This window comes from Silene latifolia, chromosome 5 (genome assembly GCF_048544455.1).
Source record: "Silene latifolia isolate original U9 population chromosome 5, ASM4854445v1, whole genome shotgun sequence".
NCBI classification, from domain to species: Eukaryota; Viridiplantae; Streptophyta; class Magnoliopsida; order Caryophyllales; family Caryophyllaceae; genus Silene; species Silene latifolia.
The window spans coordinates 19,278,661-19,300,339 of record NC_133530.1 but is presented as its reverse complement, the minus strand read 5'-3'; the positions used below and the strand labels follow the sequence as shown (position 1 = coordinate 19,300,339).

The following is a 21,679-nucleotide window of genomic DNA, read 5'->3' as shown; positions in this document are numbered from 1 at the left end:
AAATAGTAGAATGTCCCACATCAGAAAAATAATCTAAGTTTGGTGAATATTACTTATAAATAGTATAATTGTCCACATAGAAAGATTAATATAAGGTGGGGTGATTATAAATAAGAGTTAACTCACGTATATATTAATCTTTTATTTTTTTTGAAAGAATATTTTAATAATATGTAAGCAAATCATTAGACATAAAATATGAACAATAAACCCTTATAACGTTTTTTTTTTTTTTTTGCATTATAAATAAGTTAATTATCCCGTTGCAACGCATGGGCATTCAAACTAGTTTGATAATAATATCACATAAAACTAATTGCATAAATCGGAGTACTCTGCAATACACTACATAATTTCATTTTTTTAGTCAAATGAGCCACATAAATCCTACTATATCGCGTGGTTGAGGATTTGAACTTAAAACCTATTATCAAGTGGTCAGGCCCGTATAATCTCTTCGGCAACTATTTTCTGGTGCGACAATGGAAAACGTGACCATTTTTAACCTAAAATTATTATTTTTTCTGTTATATCATATGACGGTGCCACAGAAGACGCTTATATCGTCAATTTTAATCAAGGAGATCTATGAACCTTGATAGTTTATCTCAAACTAAAAGATTTCTCATTAATCTTGCTTAAGACCATCTTAACCAACGAGGCTGACACAATTAGGTTGTTCATAAACTAGACCTACCGGTCCAAACCAGTTCAAAACTGGACCTAAAGGGTTCTGGTCTGGTCTAGTCTTCGGTTTTGGGGTAGGTGGTCGTCCAGTCTGCGGGTCAAAATGGTCTGATTCTGGACCAGTGAACACCCCTAGATACAACCAAATAAATTAGTGGTAGAAATGAAACGAGGTTATGAGACGTTTTAATTTAAGACGGTTTGACTAACATCAACTAAGGTTTTAACTTCGGTCGTAAAGTTTAAGATAGATCAAATAATAACTTCATCTTGTTATTCCCTACAAAATTCATTTGAAAAATTCTTAGGTACACCCGGTGTACCACGTCACCGTACACCCTAGCCAATAAGAATATTAGAATTACCCACATTTTCCTTAAATAACAAAGCAAAATCTAAGTGGAATATGATTAAAGGTTTATCATTGGCTAGGGTGTACAATAATCTTGTACACCGGGTGTACCCAAGAATTTTTCAATTCATTTTGCCTTCTCGATACCAGGAGAGAGACTTATCAAAGTTTTTACAACGGAATAATGTTTACGGCCGGGCCTGTTTATTACTCCGTACAGATTAGAGTAGATAGAGACCGTTTGGCAGGTGAAAAGTTAAACTAAAATTAACCCAATAACACCAAAAAACATTGACAATTTTTAATTACATAACCCAACACATCTCTCAGAGAATCTCTGCAAAGCTAGATTATCTTTCCCCTTTCCCCTCTTTTCTTTCCTCCCTTACTTTCCTCTCATTCAATCCCTAATTATTCCCCCTCTCTCCACTATATACTCCCAAATCCCAGAATCTTTCTTCAATCAATCAAAAACCCATAAAAACCCTACAAAAATGGAGATCCAAGAAAAGTTATTGAAGTTTAAATTCCATGCTTTAATTGGAATAATAGTAATAATATTAATTTATATCGTTGCGACGATGGCGCCGAGGTTTATTGATTTGTTGGGGTTTTTCTGGCCGCTTTTGGCTTCAACGGCTCTATTTTTGGCTGTTGGTGTTGTGTTTAGTCGGGTTACGCCACAGGCGACCGATGCTCCTGGTGAGAAAGCTGCTGAAGGGTTGTTGGATTATGTTGCTGGACAACCGGAGGTTTTCAGTGAAAGTTATAAGAATGACTGAATTAGTGATGTTTTTTTTTTAAAAAAGAAATGTTATGATCAAAAATAATGTAATACTTTCTGGTTTTTTATGTAATGATTAATTTAATTCTGAGCTGTTTTTTTAATGTTGGTATTTTACTTGATTTTCAGGAGAATTTATTAGAATAATGAAACCTAATTTTTTTTAGGACATAAGGGAAGGCGTTTTTATTTTTTAACCCGCAATCTATTGTTACGATAACTTCGTCTTAACCGTAGAAATTGGGTAATGAAATGTAAAAAAATGTAATGTTGTTTGCCTAATAACAAGTACTCCACTAATTCTTTAATTGGCTTATTAGGAAATAAACACCAATGTCATTTCATTAATTTAGGGGGCGTTTGGTTGGAGGTCTATAAGAGAGAAAGAGAAACAAAGTTATTGATTTTCTTTGTTAGTGTTTGTTTGACACAAACAAAGAGAATGAAACTCCCTCAATTACCCTTCAATCCATCTAATTCCTTACCCCCCTCACCCCCCAAGGTATGAGATTTCATTACCTTTGTTACCCTTCAACCACCTTATTTACTTGCCACTACACTTGCGACTCTCACTACACTAGTCGCCACCACCGCTACAACCACCATGACGCCACTACCACCATCACCACCACCACAACCACCATGACGTCACCACGACGCCGCCGCCACCACCACCACCACCAAAACCACCACTATAGCCACCCCATATAAACCACCACCACAACACCATCACCACAACCACCATGACGCCGCCACCACCATCACCACCACCATAGCCAACCTACTGCCACCACCACCACCATGATGCCACCACCACCACCACCCCACCTAAACCACCGCCCGCATACCAAAACAAACCACAACCCACCACACTTTATTTTATTGATGTAACTAAACAACTAGTTAAGTTTTAGGTAATCCCTTATCTTTTCCCCTCTTACCCTTTCTAATTTCGTTTCCCTTTCCCTTTCTCTAACCAAACGCCCCCTTAGTTTCATGGAGAAAGTTATTCATCATCCCCCTACTACTAAGAGAATAAAAATTCTCTTAATTTTCCCTCCAAAAAGTATCTAGCTAAATAAGGTAATAAATAAAATTTTCTTTCATTACATTATTATCTTTTCAATGAATTCTTATAAATAAACTCTAATTTTTTAAAATAAATTCATAATTATGGTTTTTCATTAAAATAAGATTAAATTATTAAATTATAAAGTATAAGTTACTAAATTTTTCAGTAATGCAATAATTATTATGGTAGAGAATAACTTGCCACATGCTTACTATTAGCTTCGTAACAAAAAACATTCACTAAAAAAAATTCACAACTTAAATAAATTTTTTTATTAGTTTTTCATATCAAAATACAATGGACCGAGCTGATAAATATTAATGAGATGCAAATTTTAAAAGTATAAATCCTTATATATATTAAGAGAATACATATTTTCTAAAGTTTTCCCTTTAAATTGTTCAAACTTATATATGGAAACAAACTAGATTTTCATTTATTAAACTAATTTTCCATTTAAAATAATCTATACATAAAAACGGTATCTCTTATTATTAACTTCATGGCGAAAAAAGATTTTTTTAAAAAATTTGATGTAGTTAAAATATTTTCATAAAAAACACAATTCATGGAATTATTCAATTCTGTTGATTAATTTTAATATTAGTTATTTTTTATAAAAATTCGCGAGATATAAATCTAAAATCTATAACTAATATACTAAAAATTAAAAGCCCTATATTTACCGTGCATTTGCGCGGGATCTACATTAGTTTATTTATATTTGATTAAAATACACTCATATTGAATACAAAAGATCCGTAAATAGAAAAACAATAAATATAAAAGGTAAATAATTAAGTGAGACGAAGTTAGTATTCCCACCACTTTTTAAAATGACAAATTCATAGATATTTCACTTTGCTTGTTAGTCGAGTAGTTGTGATCTTTATTAGTCGATCACTAGTAATCCAGGTTATATACTTATATTTCATTTTCCTCCACATATTCTCATCATCTTAATACTTCCCAAAAATAATGTGGAACATGGCCTTGGTGAAATAGAGGGAGTACTTCTTCTATTAAACTCCACACTACACATTTCTATTTTGTACACTATTCACAAGTGAGCCTTTAATTTCAATTTTCTCTCAATACGTAAGTGACAATATATTCATGTGAGATCTTGTTTGATTCATCTTTAGAAATACGTTAAAAATATTTAACTTTTATAATTTTTGCAAATACATAGTTAAAGATATTTACCGCGTAAAAACACACCTTGACAAACATGAAAAAGCAAATATGTAGTGTGAAGTTAAATGAAGGGAGTATAATCTAGGAGTCGGGTATTCGAACCTTCAGGGCGGCCCTGAGGCCTGTTTGATGGGGTTTTTTGACAAGGGCCCAAGTCTGATAGGGGCTCAATTGCGGAACTAGAAGTCCACTATGTAGGCTATAGCCTGAGCCTTTTGTCAATTAGAATTATTACATGTAAACTCTCAATTAGGAAAGTAGTCTAGTGTTTAACCATCTTACCAAATTGTGGATTGTCTTGTGTTCTATCCTTTATGACTACTTTTCATCAAAAATTTTAAAACACAAGTGATACACTCAAAGGACTCATCTAACAGAGGTAATAATCTACTCCATATTTGAAATAATTTCGATCTTTTACAATTTTTTGACGTTAAAAGAATTGAATTATAAAATTTTCACTGAATAGCTAAAATGGAGGAATTTTCCTATGGTACACATATGTAGATTTTAAGTTTTAACCATCTTGTAAGGGTCACCACTTGAATATAAAAAAAAGTACTGGTGCGACATACACGTTTTTTAATCGATGTCGCTAAAGATTGAATTGTATTGGAAATGACACGTGAATTGGTTAGAACAAAATTTCTAAAGGGCCCTATTTTATAATTTTGGCTTAGGATCTCAAAATTTAGAGGACCGGCCCTGCGAACCTTGAACATATTGATTACCGTCATGGTTACGTCTTAACCGAAAATGGCCAAGATTTATTTCGTTCGTACATGAACGCTGTTTATGAGGGGATGGTGTTTAGGAGTTAGGACATCAATTATTAAAGTAAAGGACGAAAGAGTCCAAAAACGTCAATGTGGTACATCATTACGATTATTTTTTCTAACTGATTTGTCTGATTCTACCATTAGTCTTATCGTAGACCGGTATATCTGTTTAAAGATGTAAACGGGTCAAATATGTTACTATTTTCATAATAAAACAACCCTACTATTATATTTATTGCTTGTCTTATTATAAGAGTAGTGACATATTTAAGCTCTGTTGGTGCCTACCGGTAGGGGAGGGTGGCTGCCGGTTTGCCGGCATAGACAAACAGGTGTGTTTATGCGAGGTGGTTTAAGGAGGTAGTTGCGGGTCGTGGTTGCCACTGTTGTGGTTGCCGGCGATTGTGGGGTGTTGGGTGATTGTGGTGATGGTTGTAGTGGTGATGAGTGGTGGCCACGGTGGTTGTGGGTGGCTGTAATGGTGGTTGGAGGACGTGTGTATAAGGTAAGTGTTGTTTGTATTGTTTACGGACGAGGGTTGAAGAAGGGCTCATGGTGGCTGTTGTGGGTGGTTGCGGTAGCCATGGGTGGTTGGGTTGTGATGGAGGAAGTGAAGGGTGGTCAGTGGTGATGAGTGGTGGCTGCCACAGTGGTCGGAGGTGGTCGAAAAAGCTCAGCAAAGACCGCTGCAAACATGCTCGATATAGCTTGTTTCTTGCTTGTTTCCCATACTTAGCTTATTTTCACCCTCCGATATTCCTTCTCAAAATCCGACTCGCAACTCCGACTTCCTTTTTCGTCTCACCTACCCACGTTATTAATAAAATAATAATTATACTAATAATGTATTAAATCCGATTAATGATTAAACATAATTAAGATAACTAATTACTATTAAATTAGTTAATGAAACTAGCTTTTTAATCATTTAAGCACGCAAAATCGAGTCGGAATAGGGTATAAATGCGGGGTAAAATACGACTAAAATACTACTCATCAGGTGATCCAACATCCTCAGGTTGGTTAGAGACTTAAAAGTGATTAGATCGCTAGATCATAGTATCGTTGTTAAGGGTTCATATTATTTGTCTTATCGATATTTTAATGTGCCACATTTGATGAATGAAAATAAAGTTCACCGCATTATAAACACACGAGTTACTCCTCTTATTACAATTTGTATTTGGATTACACATTTTCCAACTTATGAATTAAGTGCTCTCTCTTTTCATGAGGTAGTTAAAATTATTTCAGAAGTTTAAAGATTTTAATCATCCTTATATAGGCGAGTGAGTGAAGAATCATATGAATAATAATGATGAAATAGAGTTGGAAAAACATTACAAATATTTTCCTAATCTAATTTTAATGAATCTAGATTAGATCAAATGATACTAAAATATAGTTGGGTTACTCTGTGCGAAATCATAACGGTAAGGTAATTTCGTTATTTGGAGTAAACGGATATGGTAATAGTATTTTGTTGATACTCTTGCATTAAAGAAATGCGTTCTAACAACTAAATCGATAGAAGTCTCAAAGTTGATGATTAAAGGAGTTAATCTTTGTATTAACTCAATTCAAAATACTTGACAAATTTCATGAGAAATATCGAATATCAAATATGTGAAATTTTTGTTTCCCCGACGACGTGATTCTTAAACACTATTTTTGTCAATCCAATAAAGTTGTCGACTTTATGACTTCAATTGGACATTATTGTGCAAATCTTTGGAATTGTTTTGAAAATCAGTGGCTTCAATTCATCCCTATTATCCAAAATGACGAAACAGGTTAATCTTATGCTTCAGAATCAATCTAGATATTATACCTTGTAAAAATAAAAAACTTTTAAGGGTCATTTGGTTCAAGTATTGTAATAGATTGTGATACTATAGATGTATGGAGTTAGAACTCCATACCTGTTCATAAGTGTTTGGTTCGATTCGAAAATGGATATAGTAGTAGAATAAGGTGGATTGAAGTAATAAATGAGCATGGGTTCCAAAGAGTTGGAATGGATAAAATCCATTCCAACCAAACACTATAATGGATTGAATCCATTTCAAAAAGTTCTAACCAAACACCCCTATTAACGAGTTTAACATTACCGTAAACAATATCGGAAAAGTAAGGACACAATTGTGGTGGTTACATCTTACAATGTACTTGATTGTCGTCAACTGCTGCGTTGACCACGAAAACAATATTGTCACTAATATATAATTCTAAAAAATTAAAATAAGTCGATCATTCTGACCTATAAGCATTTAAATTAATTGGTAGAGATTTTCACCGTCCTAATAAACTTGTCACTCTCAAGTATAAACTAAAGCGGATATTACACCGAAAAAAAGATGTTTATGCCCCCAAAAAAACACAAATGACACGATAAGCCCCCTCCAAATTCATTCATGATCCGCCAAAAATTTCACACCCAAACCCGAATTGACAACCCAAGACCCAAAAACACCCCAAACATAAGAACTAAAAGACCACCAAATTTCCCAAAATACCCTAATTTAAAATACACTTTCCATTCCCCAAAGATGCCATATAGTTATATTGCCGAAAATACCCTTCATTAATATTTTATTCATAATAGCAGCAAAACAAAACAAAGAGGAGAGAGTGATAATAGTGCAAGTCGTCGAACAAGCTCTTTTCGAACCTTCGAATCTCCATTAATCCGCCATTAATTCAATGTAAGTTTTTCGATTTCCTGTAATTTTCATTTCAATTTTATCAATTTTCGCTGTTTTCCTCTTCAATTCGCCTTTTTCGCGGTTAATTATAGACGCAAAATGTTACCGTTCGTCAGCATTAGGGTTTCCAATTTTTGTGCATTTTGTAAGTAATTATTATTATTATTATTATTATTTTTAATGTGTTTTAGCTTGTAATCTCGGCAATCTCTTATTTGTGCATTGGCAAGATTCTTGGGTTTGTGGTGTGTGATTTGAAAGATGTGATTTTAGGTTAAAGAACTGATATTTACGGTTTCGTTGCGTAGATTCTGGAATTGCCGAGGTTGTAGGGAGAGAATAGTGTGATTTGAGTTTTCTGTGGTGGAAGGTGTTTATAATGGGCGAGGAGGATACGAAGGCGGAAGTGAAGGAGGTGGTGAAAAGTGATGTTGAGTCGGGGGCTTCGGATGAGAGTGGGGTGGAGAAGAAGGTGGAGGAGACTGGAGTGAAAGAAATGGAGGAAGATAAGAAGGATGAGAACGATACGGAGGCTGTGGAGAAGCAAGAAAAGGCCGAGGAAGAGACAAAGGTAAAGGAAAAAGCGGATATTGAAGAAGATAAGGAAGAGATTAAGACTGAGGCAATGGAAGTGGAGGAAAACTTGGATAAAGATGACAACAAGGAAGGTATGACAGAGGGGAAAACGGATGGTTCAGATGAGAAAATGGATAAAGTGGCCGAGTCTGAAGATGAGAAAGTTGAGGAAACAGAAGAGATTAAGGAAGGTGAAGATGGAAAAGAAAGTGAAGGGGTAAAGGACAGTGAAGAAGCAAAGGAAAGTGAAGAAGCAAAGGAAAATGATAAAGGAGTAACGGAAAATGACGAGGCCAAGGTAAGTGAAGAGGTGGAAGAAGATGAAAATGTAAAGGATAGCGAAGAACCAAAGGAAAGTGATGAGGTGAAGGAAAGTGATGAGGATAAGGAAGACAAGAAAGAGAAGGAGAAAACAGATGAGAAGGAAGGGAAGGGTTCAAAAAAACGCAGTAGGGTAAACAGTGATCGAGATAAGAGTTCTGACAGAAAGAAAAAAGTTGTTGAAAAGGAGCTGGAACCGAGGACTCCTATTATTGACCGTCCAGTACGTGAGAGGAAATCTGTTGAAAGGTTGGTTGCAGCAATTGAGAAAGATACTTCTAGGGAACTTCACATCGAGAAGGTGGAATGCCCTAAGCCTCATGCATTTTTTTTAACTGGCCATTTTTATATTTTTACTGAAGTGTTAGCTTGATATTGCAGGGTTGCGGCACGCAACTGAAAGACATACCCAATAGTATGAATCTTTCTCTTTTTCCTCTGAATCGCTCCTTTTCATATATGTAGGAATGTCCCTTTTGATAACTTCTTGTTTATATGCATTACTACTCCAATGCTCATGGCTGTGTATTAATAAAATCATAATCTTAATAGATTTGTTTGCGCAGTTTGGTTTTGTGATTTTCTTGAACTGAATGGCGGTTTAATTGGATCGAGTGATTTTTGTCCAAGGATATCAGTGTGATCATCACTAACTCTTCCGTATATAACAAGGAAATTAGTTTGTGCAGTATACTGATGATAATTAGTACCTTATTCATTTGCATATAATATTTGTTTTAGAGAACTACCAAGTTCTGCATGCCTTTTAATTTTAAATTATAGATTTTCACATTGGTTATTGTCTAGGGAGATCAGTGAAGCCTGGGTTTGTTTCATTGATTAGTCAAGAGTACTTGAGTGGTTTGGTAATATATATTTACTCTTTGACAAAAGATAATTAATTTTTCTGTTCGGCAACTATTTTAAAACCTGGTTGGCCGCATATGAGCATAGTAATTTTTTGTGACGGGATCGAATTCTATGTATAGTTTTGGCAAAAAGTTCTCTCTCTGGACAGAGCTTTCTCTCCCACTAAGCTATAAGACTTCTCCGAGTATCTTCATAATAGTCACTAATGTAGTTTTTTTGCTTTCTAATCATTTGTATTGTATATACCTTTGTCTGCAAATTGTGTTAAACTTCTGTATCACACGGTAAGCATGTGCAGTTATGCTCATTCGAATTGATGCAATATGTTGAGCTGTAGATTGTAACGCGATTCTCTGGTATTATGCACATGTGTGCTTACCAGTATAGAGTTAGTATGTGAAGCGGTATAGTATTTCATGATCACCTGAATTATCTACACTTGCTTCTGAATTTCTGATTGATGACGTTGCATTATATGTAGGTTTATGCTGTACTGACATATTTTGAATTACAGTTGCATACAAGCTGTCAAGGAAAAAGACTGAGGAGACATTTAAGTTGCTTCATACCATTCTGTATGGGAGAAGAGGAAAGGTGTGTGAAACCAATATATTTGTCTTATATAGAAGTCTTCCCCTATAGAGCACAGTCTCATTCTGTCTAGTTGGATCCCGTTCTTGATCCTGAAATTCACTACATTCATATTTGAGTGGTTAAACAAGTGAAATCCAATGTTTCTTGTTAGTACTTAGTAGTACACTAGATATGAGAGCATGGCTTAATTAACGACCACCAATTTTCATCCTTATGTTCCTTTGTGTGTGTGTGTTCCTTATGCATTTCCATTTGTTTCATATACATTTTTATTCTGTGTATCTTGGCATTTAGAGACTGTTCTTGAAGAGTTCAATTTCGAGTTGTTTTTTATTTATTTATTGTACGTTGGAACTCTCTAGATGTTGATGTGAATCCTGAAGAGCCGCCTGAGGGTCTCTACTGTCGGGACCGGACTGAAATAGGACTAGACCTGATTGAACTAGGTGGACCGAGATTGAACTAAGGCAAAAAGGTGGACGAACTACTGAACCGGACCGAAATTTGAATGGACCTGACCTGCCAAATGGACCAAATTGGTTTTTTATAAGCAAATTGTTAGACAATAACTTGTGGGAATCATAAATTTTAAGCAAATTCACTATTTCAAATTAACAGTTTTAGGTAGTTCATCTAAATTTTAAATATCTATTAGTTAACTAAAATTTGAAAAATCTTCGAAATGGCAGAATATATTCATGGATGTTGATTGATTGAAGAACCTAAATGTAGGAAAAGTGGAGATAGTACTTTTTTTTGCTCTTTTATTTCTTTGTGTGCGAGAGTCTGAGAAGGTGGGTGGGTATTATTGAATGTGAATAAAATCCCCCCCCCCCCCCCCCGAACACACTCACACCACCACCACCACCAGCATGAAGGTATGTATGGTAAACATCCGCGCTTGAAAGTGGAAAATGGTTAGTATACATGGCCACACTAAAAAAAGGTATGGGTTGGAGAGTGAAAACTAGAGGTTGGTGGAGTCTTCAAGTAGACGAAAAGAGGCGGTTGCAAGTTACAACTGTACAAGGGATGTTTCTTGCTGTGTAAGGGCTGATGAAGGATGGGTGAAGGTAGAGTGAGGAGCAGTGAAGGTGACAGGAACGAGAAGGTGATTATGAGAAATTGTGGTAGTGGCCAGTGGGGAAAGTAATGGTGTGCTAATGAGAAGAGGGAATGCCATCAGATGTGGCAGGGGACTGGGAGGATATGAGAAGGGGAAGGGAGGATGGAGGCAGTGTCTGGGAGAAAGAGCGTTCTCATGTTAGCCTCTAATAACCACAAATCCACAATATATGGAAAACGTTTTGAAAGTTAATAAAAAAGAGAAATTGAAGCAATTTTGCTTACTGTTTGTGGCGAGTGATACACTACTTGTCATTTGTTATATGGTAGAGGTACAGATATGATAAGCAAAAAAATAAACGTCTCTTGTTCGCCTCTAAAACGAGATAATCTGTTTCGACAAGAATTTTATACGAATCTTGTATAAACGCTTTGGTTGCTGGAGCTTTATGCTTTCAAGCAGGGTTACCTAATTCGCTAAATATACTTTGATTCACATATGCGATACATAATTAATTCAGTGCCTGATACATCCGATTTAATGAAACATTAGTATGAACATGTGCGAATAATTTGCGATTCTATGGTATTAGAGCGGATTCGATACCCCGACTTTTAGGTATAAGACAGTCACAAGAGGTCTGTTATGTGGAGATTAGTGAGGTTGAAGAATAAAGTAATAGAAGTGAAGGATGATAGAGTAGTGAAAGACATGCTAAAGGGATCGATGAGAAAAAAAGAGGTAGGGAAAAGGGCAAATAATTTCATTGCAGTTTCAGTATAAAGCCAAAAGGTACACTATTGATTTAGAGTCTTCACGATAACCAATGTGAAACCATAAAGTTTGTATAAGGTGATTAAAAGATACGGAAAACATAACATACTAGGTAATAAAGCGAATGAAACAAAATTTCCATTCCTATCATGTATTTTCTTATATGTTAATGGTGGAAATATATCTCAATTATTAATTACGTGCCTCTATTTTTTGGCTTTCATTTACTACCGCTGCTACACATCTATCTAATATGGCATAAACTGAAGTTTGTCCCCATCACCCCATCTGAAACCTACCTCACCGTTGCTTCATTTCCCATCACCTCTACCTTCCAACCCTCCCCAACATTGTGAAAATTATAAATATTGAGCGTCAAATTCAGATCTATGTAGAAAGTACCTCTGCCCTCCAACCATCCTCAACTTTTTGAAAATTATAAACTTTGAACGTCAAATTCAGATCTATATAGAAAGTAGTGTTCTAAAATTAAGTGTACCGTTGAGATTGACGCAGATTCTCTAGTCACTGCCCGTTTTTCTGGCTGAAATGGTAAGGTTAGCCGTAGGCGGTTAATAGGTTAAGCAAACACATTTGCTTTTAATTATTTACTCAAACGGGTACGAGCGAGTCATTGTAATCTATATTAGATGAATTTGTTTTGGCCTTCTGAAATATACGGAGTACTGGGCCAGAGCCGAAATCTCCAAATATTCTATGTAGTCATATCACCAGGAGTCAGAAGATAATTAACTTTTGATACTTGCTGCAGTGGGCTGGTGTACAAGCTCAGCATATTCTAGTATCTTGCAATTGGTTGGAATATGCTCTTTTCTCACATATTGAAATATTGAATCGTTGCATGCAATTGAATAATGTATTTTTTGAGATATAAAGAATAAAGAGTATCGGGCTAGAGGAGGAAATCTCCAAGTATTCTATATAGTCACATCACGAAGAGAGATTCACTTTTGATACCTTTTTCTAGATTATGTGCTGCAATGTGTCGGTTTAAACAGGACCGCATACTTTAGTAACTTATTGTTCGCAATATGCTCACATGTTGAATTGCTGCATGTTAATGATGTAATTAAAGAGTGTGTATAGTGTTTTTGAGAAGTTAAATTTTTACTAGTCCGCAAGCCAAGTTGAATGTTACCGTAAGTGTGCACCTCAGATAAAGCTCTCTTATCGTACTAATCTGAAAATTTTCTGTTTGTTCTTGTTGCAGGCGGCTCAAGTTAAGCATAATGTATCACGATTTTCTGGTTTTGTATGGCATGACGATAAGGTAAACTGCTTCACTACCTTAGTGCCCTCCTTTTCAACTAAAAAAAAACTACTACATAATGTAGTGGGTTAACATGTCGCTAATATGCCTTGTCATCTTTTGTGTATGTTCTTGGTTTTTTGCTCAATTTAAACTTAGTGTGAGGAACTAAGCTAATCGAAATCCTTTTTCTCTGTGATTGTCATTCGTGTCAAACAGAGAACAAAGCAATTATTTACATGTGCCTGCTCGCCATCTTTTAGTGATTCGTCACTTATCTGGAGGCAGTCATCTGGGCATCCAAATCTTTCCTATATTGATGGATTTAATTTGGCTTGTGGGATGGAAAATGGGTCCCTCCATTTCCCTCCCTCTTCATTTCTGTCGATCCCATATTGGCATATTGCTATCCAAACAAGGGAGATTGCTTCCCTTCTTTTTCCTCTAAATCCTTCTCTTCAAACAAAGGACATATAAGTTTTCTTAGGATATATACAAATGTCTACAGAGTAAAGTGTGTACACAACTTGACCTATAAGCTTCATCTAATTATACAGATCATTTTCACTGCTTTTGCATTAAATGTTACTGCACTTAATTCGAAGTGCGTAGCTGGAGCTCTTATGTTATCAAGTACCGTTGCAGGAGAAACAAAAGCTGAAAATAAAGGAGAAACTTGACAAGATAGTCAAAGAGAAGTTGCTGGAATTTTGTGATGTGCTTGATATCCCAATGAGCAAGGCCTCCCCTAGAAAGGTACGCCCAATGAAATCAGACTTTGGGTTCTTTTTTTAATTTTGAAACTCGTGATCATTCTAATTGTCTCCTGCTCTGGGTAATTCTTATTGTGATATTTTGCTTTGGCCTGGGAAGCAAATTGAGTGTTGAGTAGTTAAAAAGTTTCAATTTTCACTCTGGGTCATTCGAAAAGCCTCTTTCTGTTGCTAACACAAGGGTAGTGCTGCGTACATCCGATGACCCCTCCTCCCTCCTACCTCGCAACTTGTGGAAACTCTTGAGGCACTGGAGTAACGTTGTTTATAGTACTTGTGTGCCTGTCTTCATTGACAGTCTGGCAGATGAAGGCCGGTATTGAGTGATGTTTTGAACTTCACGGACGTGATGTTGCTAACTTCTATTTTACTTCACGTTCATTTTTGTTTTTATTGACCTTTCGTGGATACCTTAGTGGGTTGAATTTGTTACATTTTTGCTGTGAAGGAAGATATTGTTGCCAAGCTGTTGGATTTTTTGGTGGCTCCTCATGCTACAACTACTGTTTTACTTGCTGAGCAAGATCAGGTTTGTCTCATAGAGTCAAAGCTGACAGATGTACATTTGCTTTTGTCTGCTTACAAAATTTATGTTACTTTGTTAAAAGCTGTGTTGACATTTGGCATCACTCTTTTTCAGGGCAGAAAGCGCAAGAGGCCTGCCACAAAATCAGGATCTACTTCGGCTACGCCCAAAGGCTCTAGCAAGGTTCTCTCTTTCATCCTACGCCTGTTGTACTTCCTGATCCCTTTAAAATAAAAATAGGCGTAGCATTTGAAAAGGTGTGAAGTGATGACACAAGGCACACGTCTAGTCGATTTGGGGAACATTTATTTCATAGTTACTTAAAATTTTGACCATTCACTTGTACAGTAAATGTAGACTCAGTAGTAGATTATAGTACTGTTTACTGCTTATTTCTTCTTCTAGAGCACCTTGATACCTTAGTAGATATAACCATGTAAAGGTTACAAAGGGAAAAGCAGAATTATGACCTCTTCCCATCAGAAATTAAATTATCCTCCTATGCTGGCGCCCCTTAACCACGGCCTCGAGCCAAAGGGGAACACGTTATCCCTGCTGAGGGTTGACTTTTCAGTTTTTCATTAGGAGTGTGGCCTTTAAGTATTCAATTTATTCAAGAAGCATTTGGGTCATTACTTACTGTTACAGTGAATAAAATTATGCATTTTGCTTTGTGAGCCTGACAAGTTTTGCCAATATGGTTGCTGTCCATTATTAATTGGTTTTTTAATTGAATTGCATGATTGCAGAGAAAAGAGAAAGTGGCTGAACAATTGGCTGATGATGAGTCTGAGGAAGAGGATGGAAGTGAGCATGAGGAGAAAGAGAATGGGACCGCTGAAAGATCAGAGGATGAGAATTCTGAGCATTCTGAGAGTGAAGAGAAAATTGACGATTCTGAAGAAAAAACTGAAAAAGGGAAAGTGAGTGCAGGGAAATCAAAGAAAGAAACTAAGAAAAAGACTCCTAGTATTGCATCTTCTGGTAAAGCTACCAATAAAGAAGTCATCACTCCTAAGAAACCTAGATCAACCCCAAAAGGGACCTCCAGAAAATCATCTGCTAGCCGTTCAATGACCAGTGATGGCGATGACACAACTCCTAAGGTGTTTTCAAGGAAAAAGAAGACTGAGGAGCCAAAAAAGGAGAAAAAGAATGAAGAGCCTAAGAAGGAGAAAAAAAATGAAGAGCCTAAGAAGGAGAAGAAAAATGAAGAACCTAAAAAGGAGAAGTCCTCAGCTTCAAAGAAGTCAAGTACGAAGGAAAAGTCTGGTAAACTTTCTGAGCTTGAGCAACATATATTGAATGCTTTCTCAAGCACCATTTAGAAGATTCTATTGATCACCGGTTTCATGCAAATGTGTCTGGAGAGATTCACACTGGTTGATACAACACCATTTATAGATTACTCCATATATGATTTATAGATTCCAAGTAAACACCATAGTACATTGATACGAATGTGCTCTAACTGGTTCACGATTCATTGAGAGTTGTGCCAATCCTGTGGTCCTAGGTTGATGCTTGAGATTTTCTCTCTTCTTTCAAGTGTCTTAGCAATATGCCCCATAACCTTTAGAAATAGCTGCTTGTGAGAAGTCATTTTCAGAACCAGAAATATATAATTATGTAGGTGTTAATACATGAAAATTTTTACCCTAGAAGTTAGAAGAGAAGTTTACTGTGTGCATCTGTCTTTGTCTCTGAAGGCAACAAAGCTGCAACAGGAAAAGGGAAATCCAAAGAAGAGAAATTGAAGCCGAGTGATGATGAACTAAAGAATGCAATTTGCGACATTCTTAAAGAAGTTGACTTCAACACGGTGAGTTCCAAAACATCCTTGCTTGAGCATTCTATTTAAGAACAAGACTTGTATAGTTGTATTTATTTATAGTGAGTCCATCTCTTGTTGTATACCATACATATACTGATGTTCAACCATGATGATTATACTAAGTTGCAGCTCTTTGAAAAAGTTTACCACCTTCACCTCCCTTGTGATTAAGCCATTGTGCTGAATGTTGAGATTGAAATACATATATTGCTGCATGAAATTAATCTCTAGAGTCTAGACCACTGGGATCAAAATATGAATGTGGATAATGTTTACATGCTGTGGATAGCGGATTGTTACATTTTAGCTTCCTCTAATATGCTTTTCATCTGGAAATGTCTACAGGCAACATTCACGGATATTCTGAAGCAGCTTGGTATGTCCCCTTCTGTTGACCGTTGTCCTCGTTTGACCTACTAGATATGGCACATTTTATTATTATAGTACAACTGCCTGCATGGCATGAGATGACATCTTCTGCACTTATCTTAATATTGAATATGGGTTACAAGGTTTCACGACACTACCATGACAAAGATATCAATGTTTGAAGATTACCTTGACTATCTTTTTCGGCAGTTTGAGCCACATTTATTATGACCTAGATTAGGCTGCACCATGACTGAGATATCAAGGTTTCGAAGGTTACCATGACCTTTTCATGATCAACTCTCTGACTGAGATTTGACTGAGATTTAAGACCATGAGCTGAACATACATTGTTCAATCATACTTACACGGGTCTGGCCACCTCCTCCTAGGGGATTTTATACTAAAATGAGTTGGCAAAAGGAGAATCCCCTTGAGTTTTAAAGTGATCAACACTCACCTCTTTTATCAATTTGAGACAGAAGTGGCCGAACATTTCATTTTAGGAGCTGCTCAAGAAGCATTCTTGTATAGACTGTTTTACTAACAGAAATTTCTTCATTCCGGCAGCCACTCAATTCAGTACGGATCTTACATCAAGAAAGCAATCAATCAAACTTATGATACAAGATGAACTCACAAAATTAGCCGATGAAGCTGATGATGAAGAGGGAGATGACGAGGATGCTGAAAAAGATGAAGCACATCCCCCAGCTAAAAAGGTCAAAACCTGAAGTATAATAAGGGGGAGGGCAGAATTGTGTAATAGATGTAATTACCAGATAGTGCCTCTTTTCTCCCCCTTCCCCCGGGTTTCGACGGGGAAATTAGAAATAGATAATTGTTAACTTCTAGTTGTGCCTCATGATGATCAGTTTGTCTGTACTATTAGCTGTAATTTGTTGATATTTGTTGCTGCCTGCTGGTAAGCAAACTAGGCTTTTGATGGCACAAGATACGGTTATGATGTATACTCGTTTATGAATATGTAGGTTTTACATTTCAAGCTTCCTGAATATCAACAAACCATTTCTGCGCCATGCAACTATGCACAACTCGCGCGCACTATTCTGGTTTATCATTTCTTGGTGAAGCCAGTCAAGTTCGTAAAACAGTGATGTTTATAGTGTTAATTTGACACTATACCACCACTTGATGAGTTGATATCCGCCGTAAAGCGGTATTTTATTAAGTCTAGATGTTTTTTTTTTGAATTATGGTCCAATTGAGGAAATAAAAATCAAAGAGGTGGGAGCAAAAGAATGCCGGATCCATCCTAAATCCTAATAATGTTTAATCCTTGGGAAGGGAGAGATTTACTCATCTTGATCCTAATAATGTGTAATCCTTGGTAACAAGGGAGACGAGATTTACTTATCTCGACTTTTCGACGATAATTGACTTCTACACTTTGAAATCATGTCTTCGACGATAATTGCCTTCTACGCACTGACGTACTCGGCTTTTATTAGACGATAATTGAGGAAGTCATGTCTTCGACGATAATTGCCTTCTACGCACAGACTAAGGCGGCTTTCATTAGTCAAGGGACTTTAATGGAAAGCCACAACACAAAATTAGACACAAATAGGACTTTTATTCAAGTTGAATGTACGAGTTCATCAGCACCAAACAACAAGGAAAGTTATCCTCATACAATGAAAAGGGAACTAGTTCAAAGTTCAAACACCAACATAGTCAAATAAAGATCGGCTCAGAAACCACCACGAAGACGAAGAACAAGGTGGAGGGTCGACTCCTTCTGAATATTGTAGTCAGCCAGAGTGCGGCCATCCTCCAACTGCTTCCCTGCAAAGATCAACCTCTGCTGATCTGGTGGGATCCCTTCCTTATCCTGTATCTTTGTCTTAACATTGTCAATAGTATCAGAGCTCTCCACTTCTAGGGTGATTGTCTTCCCGGTAAGGGTTTTCACGAAAATTTGCATCCCTCCTCTCAAACGGAGCACCAAATGAAGGGTGGATTCCTTCTGGATGTTATAATCTGCTAAAGTGCGGCCGTCCTCAAGCTGCTTACCAGCAAAGATCAGCCTCTGCTGATCTGGGGGAATACCTTCCTTATCCTGAATTTTAGTTTTGACATTGTCAATGGTATCAGAGCTCTCAACCTCGAGGGTAATGGTCTTTCCAGTCAAGGTTTTCACGAAAATCTGCATGCCACCCCTCAAACGAAGCACAAGGTGAAGGGTAGATTCTTTCTGAATGTTATAATCAGCGAGAGTTCGACCATCCTCAAGTTGCTTGCCTGCGAAGATCAACCTCTGCTGGTCTGGAGGAATGCCCTCCTTGTCCTGAATTTTGGTTTTGACATTATCAATGGTGTCGGAACTCTCGACCTCGAGGGTAATTGTCTTGCCAGTTAGGGTTTTCACAAAGATTTGCATCTACACATAATTAAAATCTCCAATTAGACTTCGGAACACACAAAATCTTCAATTGAGAAGAATTACCGCACAATCATATAAACACAACTTGTACATTAAACATAAAATTGATAAACTCAATCATCATGTTTAATCAATTTAACAAACAGTAAAACCTCATCAAGTTTATCAACAATTAATCATCGAAAATCATTAATCATTAATACTAAGAAAATAATCGATTAAAACATAAACAAAACAGCTACAATTTCAATTCTAGTCAATTAATTAGGTTAATCGCCGATAAATTAAAGATAATAAATCAACAAAATTGTGCCTACGCAAACAACAGCGTATGAACCCTAACAAAAAAAGATCGCGAACACAAATTCAATTCAAAAACAATAATTGAACTAGATTTAGAACTATATGAAATTAAATGAAGAACGAGAACAATCAGCGATCATAGAATTAAGTTAACTAATTGAAAGAAAAAGGAAAAGAAGATTATACCTTGAGATGAGATTGATGATTTGATAATCGAAGAAGAATTGAGATGTTAAGATTGATTTGGGGATTTCGTAATTGATTATAAATTGAGAGATGAAGAAATCCTAAGGTGATGGGTTGGTATTTATAAGGTTTGTTTGCGGACTTGATAAGTAATCTTTTTTCCAAATTATTAGGACTTTTTTAAAGGAAAAAAATAGAAAGATTATTTTCATGAACTTGGCATGAAGAAAGGGTAGATTCATGAAAGGTTGTTGAAAACTTGAAACTTCTAGATCTTTGCTTGTGACCAACTCAACAACTTTTCTGAAAGATAAGAATATTAGAAGAGTTAGTTGGATCTTTATAGTCTCCTCTACAACAGTTATGTTTGGTCTTAAGTATAAAACGGATCAATATCAATGCATGATGTTAGATAGGACAAAAGAATGATACATTAGACTATATCAAATTTAATACTCCCTTCTATTCTATATTTTCTTTCATATTTCCTTATTCGGTTATTCGGGTTATCTTTCCTATTTCCTTTTTTGGGATGATTTTTGTGGTCCAAATTCAATGACATATGGGGTAGTGAGTTTTGTATGGTCCAAATTCAGCTTGTTATTTCTTGTGTAAAAATGAAAAGGGAAGAAAATATAGAATATGAGGGAGTATATAACTGGATTAATGTGGATTTTTTCTGAGTTTTATAAAGTTTTTCATGTTATTCCACATTTTAGTTTTTTTAACGTGGTAGAAAAATCAGGAGAAAATCAAACAGGGTCCGACACGATCTTCCGAACGGCTCAAATTGAAATGTAGTAGTTCTCGATTTTCGGGATTACAGGATCTCGGAACAAAATCCTCCGGAAATCACACAGAAGGTTCCTCGGACCAGGTAAAGCAGCCACTGAAAATTTAAGAGCGGAAATTTGGGGGTGCCAGTATGTGATAAACCAGCATTCCTCGAACCCCGGATAATCATGAAAACAAGGATTAATACTCGTTATTTTGTCCTCAAATCGAATTGTTTAACTCCTGAAATAACCTAGGACACGTAGTTGGAAAATCGGGAGAAAAAAACGGGGTCCAGTACGACTTCCCGAACGACTCAAATTGATGTTTATAAATACACAGTTTCCGGGATTACGGGTCCCAAAACAAAATCCTCCAGAAATCACACATAAGGTTCCTCAGATCAGGTAAAGCAGTCATACAAAATTTGAGAAGCAACGAAGGACATTTGGGGTGTCGGTATGCGATAAACCATCATTTGTCGAACCTCGGTGATAAGACGGGTTTTGTATATTATAAGATGGTTGATTCAGTGATTTTGGAGGAGCTAAATGTGTTATTTTCTGCGGCATAGTGTGTGTTCAAGTTTAGCACTTGTTTCGTGCATATTTTGTGTAATTGTACCGAGTTATCCGAGTATGGATGATCAAGGTAGGAACCGAGTTTGGAGCTTGGAAGTTGATGAAGTCGGAGACCCGAGTTGAAAGCTAGAGGCTTGTTTTGACAAGAAGAAAAAGATACAAGCAGTGAAAGAGACTAGCCTAACAAGCCAAGCAAGCGTCACAGGTGGGTAGCCAGGCAACCCAGGCGAGCCGCCATAGGAGGTCAAAATGTGATTAAGAAGAAGCACAGTAGCCAGGCTAGGGTGGCTAGCCGCCTAGCGGGACGCCTGTCAATGGTGGCGGGTCGCCATGGCTGAAGACGTGATTTTACCTAATTTCGTTGCTTTGTTTTAGGAAATTAATATACATAAGACTTATTATTATTGTTTTCTATCATTATCATTACTATCATTAGACAATACTCAAGAACCCTAATTCATCTTTTGATTAGAAAATTATGAGGAACTAATCCTCCTTTCTTGGATCAACAATTGAAGCTATCGATTAATTAAATTGTGAGATTGTTCTTTCTTTCTTTATTTCTCAAGTATTGTTTATGTCTCTTGTTCGTATTTTATGATTATTGTTTCTCTTGCTAATCTGATCAATTGGTAATTGTTTACATTAATCTATTACAAGTTTAGAAATTGAATCTGTAATTGTTAAATTAATCTAGATTAAAGTAGCAAACTTTACCCTGATAATTTGTATGCGTTTCATCGTTATTAGGACGAAGTACAGACTAAACATATAATTCGAATCGTTAACCACGTGTGTTAAATATCGTTATCTTTATCGCTTCCTTTGATTGTTAATGCTATTGTTGGATTAAATCTAGACGCGTGGATTAGATTGTTC

At 36.3% G+C, this 21,679-nt stretch overlaps 2 protein-coding genes across 2 annotated transcripts; one reads left to right on the top strand and one right to left on the bottom strand.

The window, feature by feature from the left end:
- Positions 1-7,465: 7,465 nt before the first annotated feature.
- Positions 7,466-17,594, top strand: LOC141656966 (DEK domain-containing chromatin-associated protein 2-like). The gene is made up of 12 exons (XM_074464061.1): positions 7,466-7,576; positions 7,885-8,774; positions 8,855-8,888; positions 9,858-9,937; positions 13,009-13,068; positions 13,693-13,803; positions 14,269-14,349; positions 14,461-14,529; positions 15,096-15,618; positions 16,056-16,168; positions 16,526-16,556; positions 17,120-17,594. The coding sequence occupies exons 2-12, from the start codon at positions 7,956-7,958 to the stop codon at positions 17,281-17,283; spliced, it is 2,085 nt and encodes a 694-aa protein (XP_074320162.1). The 5' UTR covers positions 7,466-7,576; positions 7,885-7,955; the 3' UTR covers positions 17,284-17,594.
- A 532-nt stretch (positions 17,595-18,126) lies between these two features.
- On the bottom strand, positions 18,127-19,616 carry LOC141656968 (polyubiquitin 11). Its single transcript, XM_074464062.1, has 2 exons — positions 19,446-19,616; positions 18,127-18,953 (listed from the first exon to the last, which is right to left on the bottom strand). The coding sequence occupies exon 2, from the start codon at positions 18,951-18,953 to the stop codon at positions 18,264-18,266; it is 690 nt and encodes a 229-aa protein (XP_074320163.1). The 5' UTR covers positions 19,446-19,616; the 3' UTR covers positions 18,127-18,263.
- Positions 19,617-21,679: the final 2,063 nt, after the last annotated feature.

Excerpts from the sequence above, each read along its gene's own strand:
- LOC141656966 (XM_074464061.1), top strand. The coding sequence starts at position 7,956 with ATGGGCGAGGAGGATACGAAGGCGGAAGTGAAGGAGGTGGTGAAAAGT. Across the intron at positions 13,069-13,692 it reads TTGTATGGCATGACGATAAG|GAGAAACAAAAGCTGAAAAT; the intron begins GTAAACTGCTTC and ends GTACCGTTGCAG. Across the intron at positions 16,557-17,119 it reads GGATATTCTGAAGCAGCTTG|CCACTCAATTCAGTACGGAT; the intron begins GTATGTCCCCTT and ends TCATTCCGGCAG.
- LOC141656968 (XM_074464062.1), bottom strand. The coding sequence starts at position 18,953 with ATGCAAATCTTTGTGAAAACCCTAACTGGCAAGACAATTACCCTCGAG.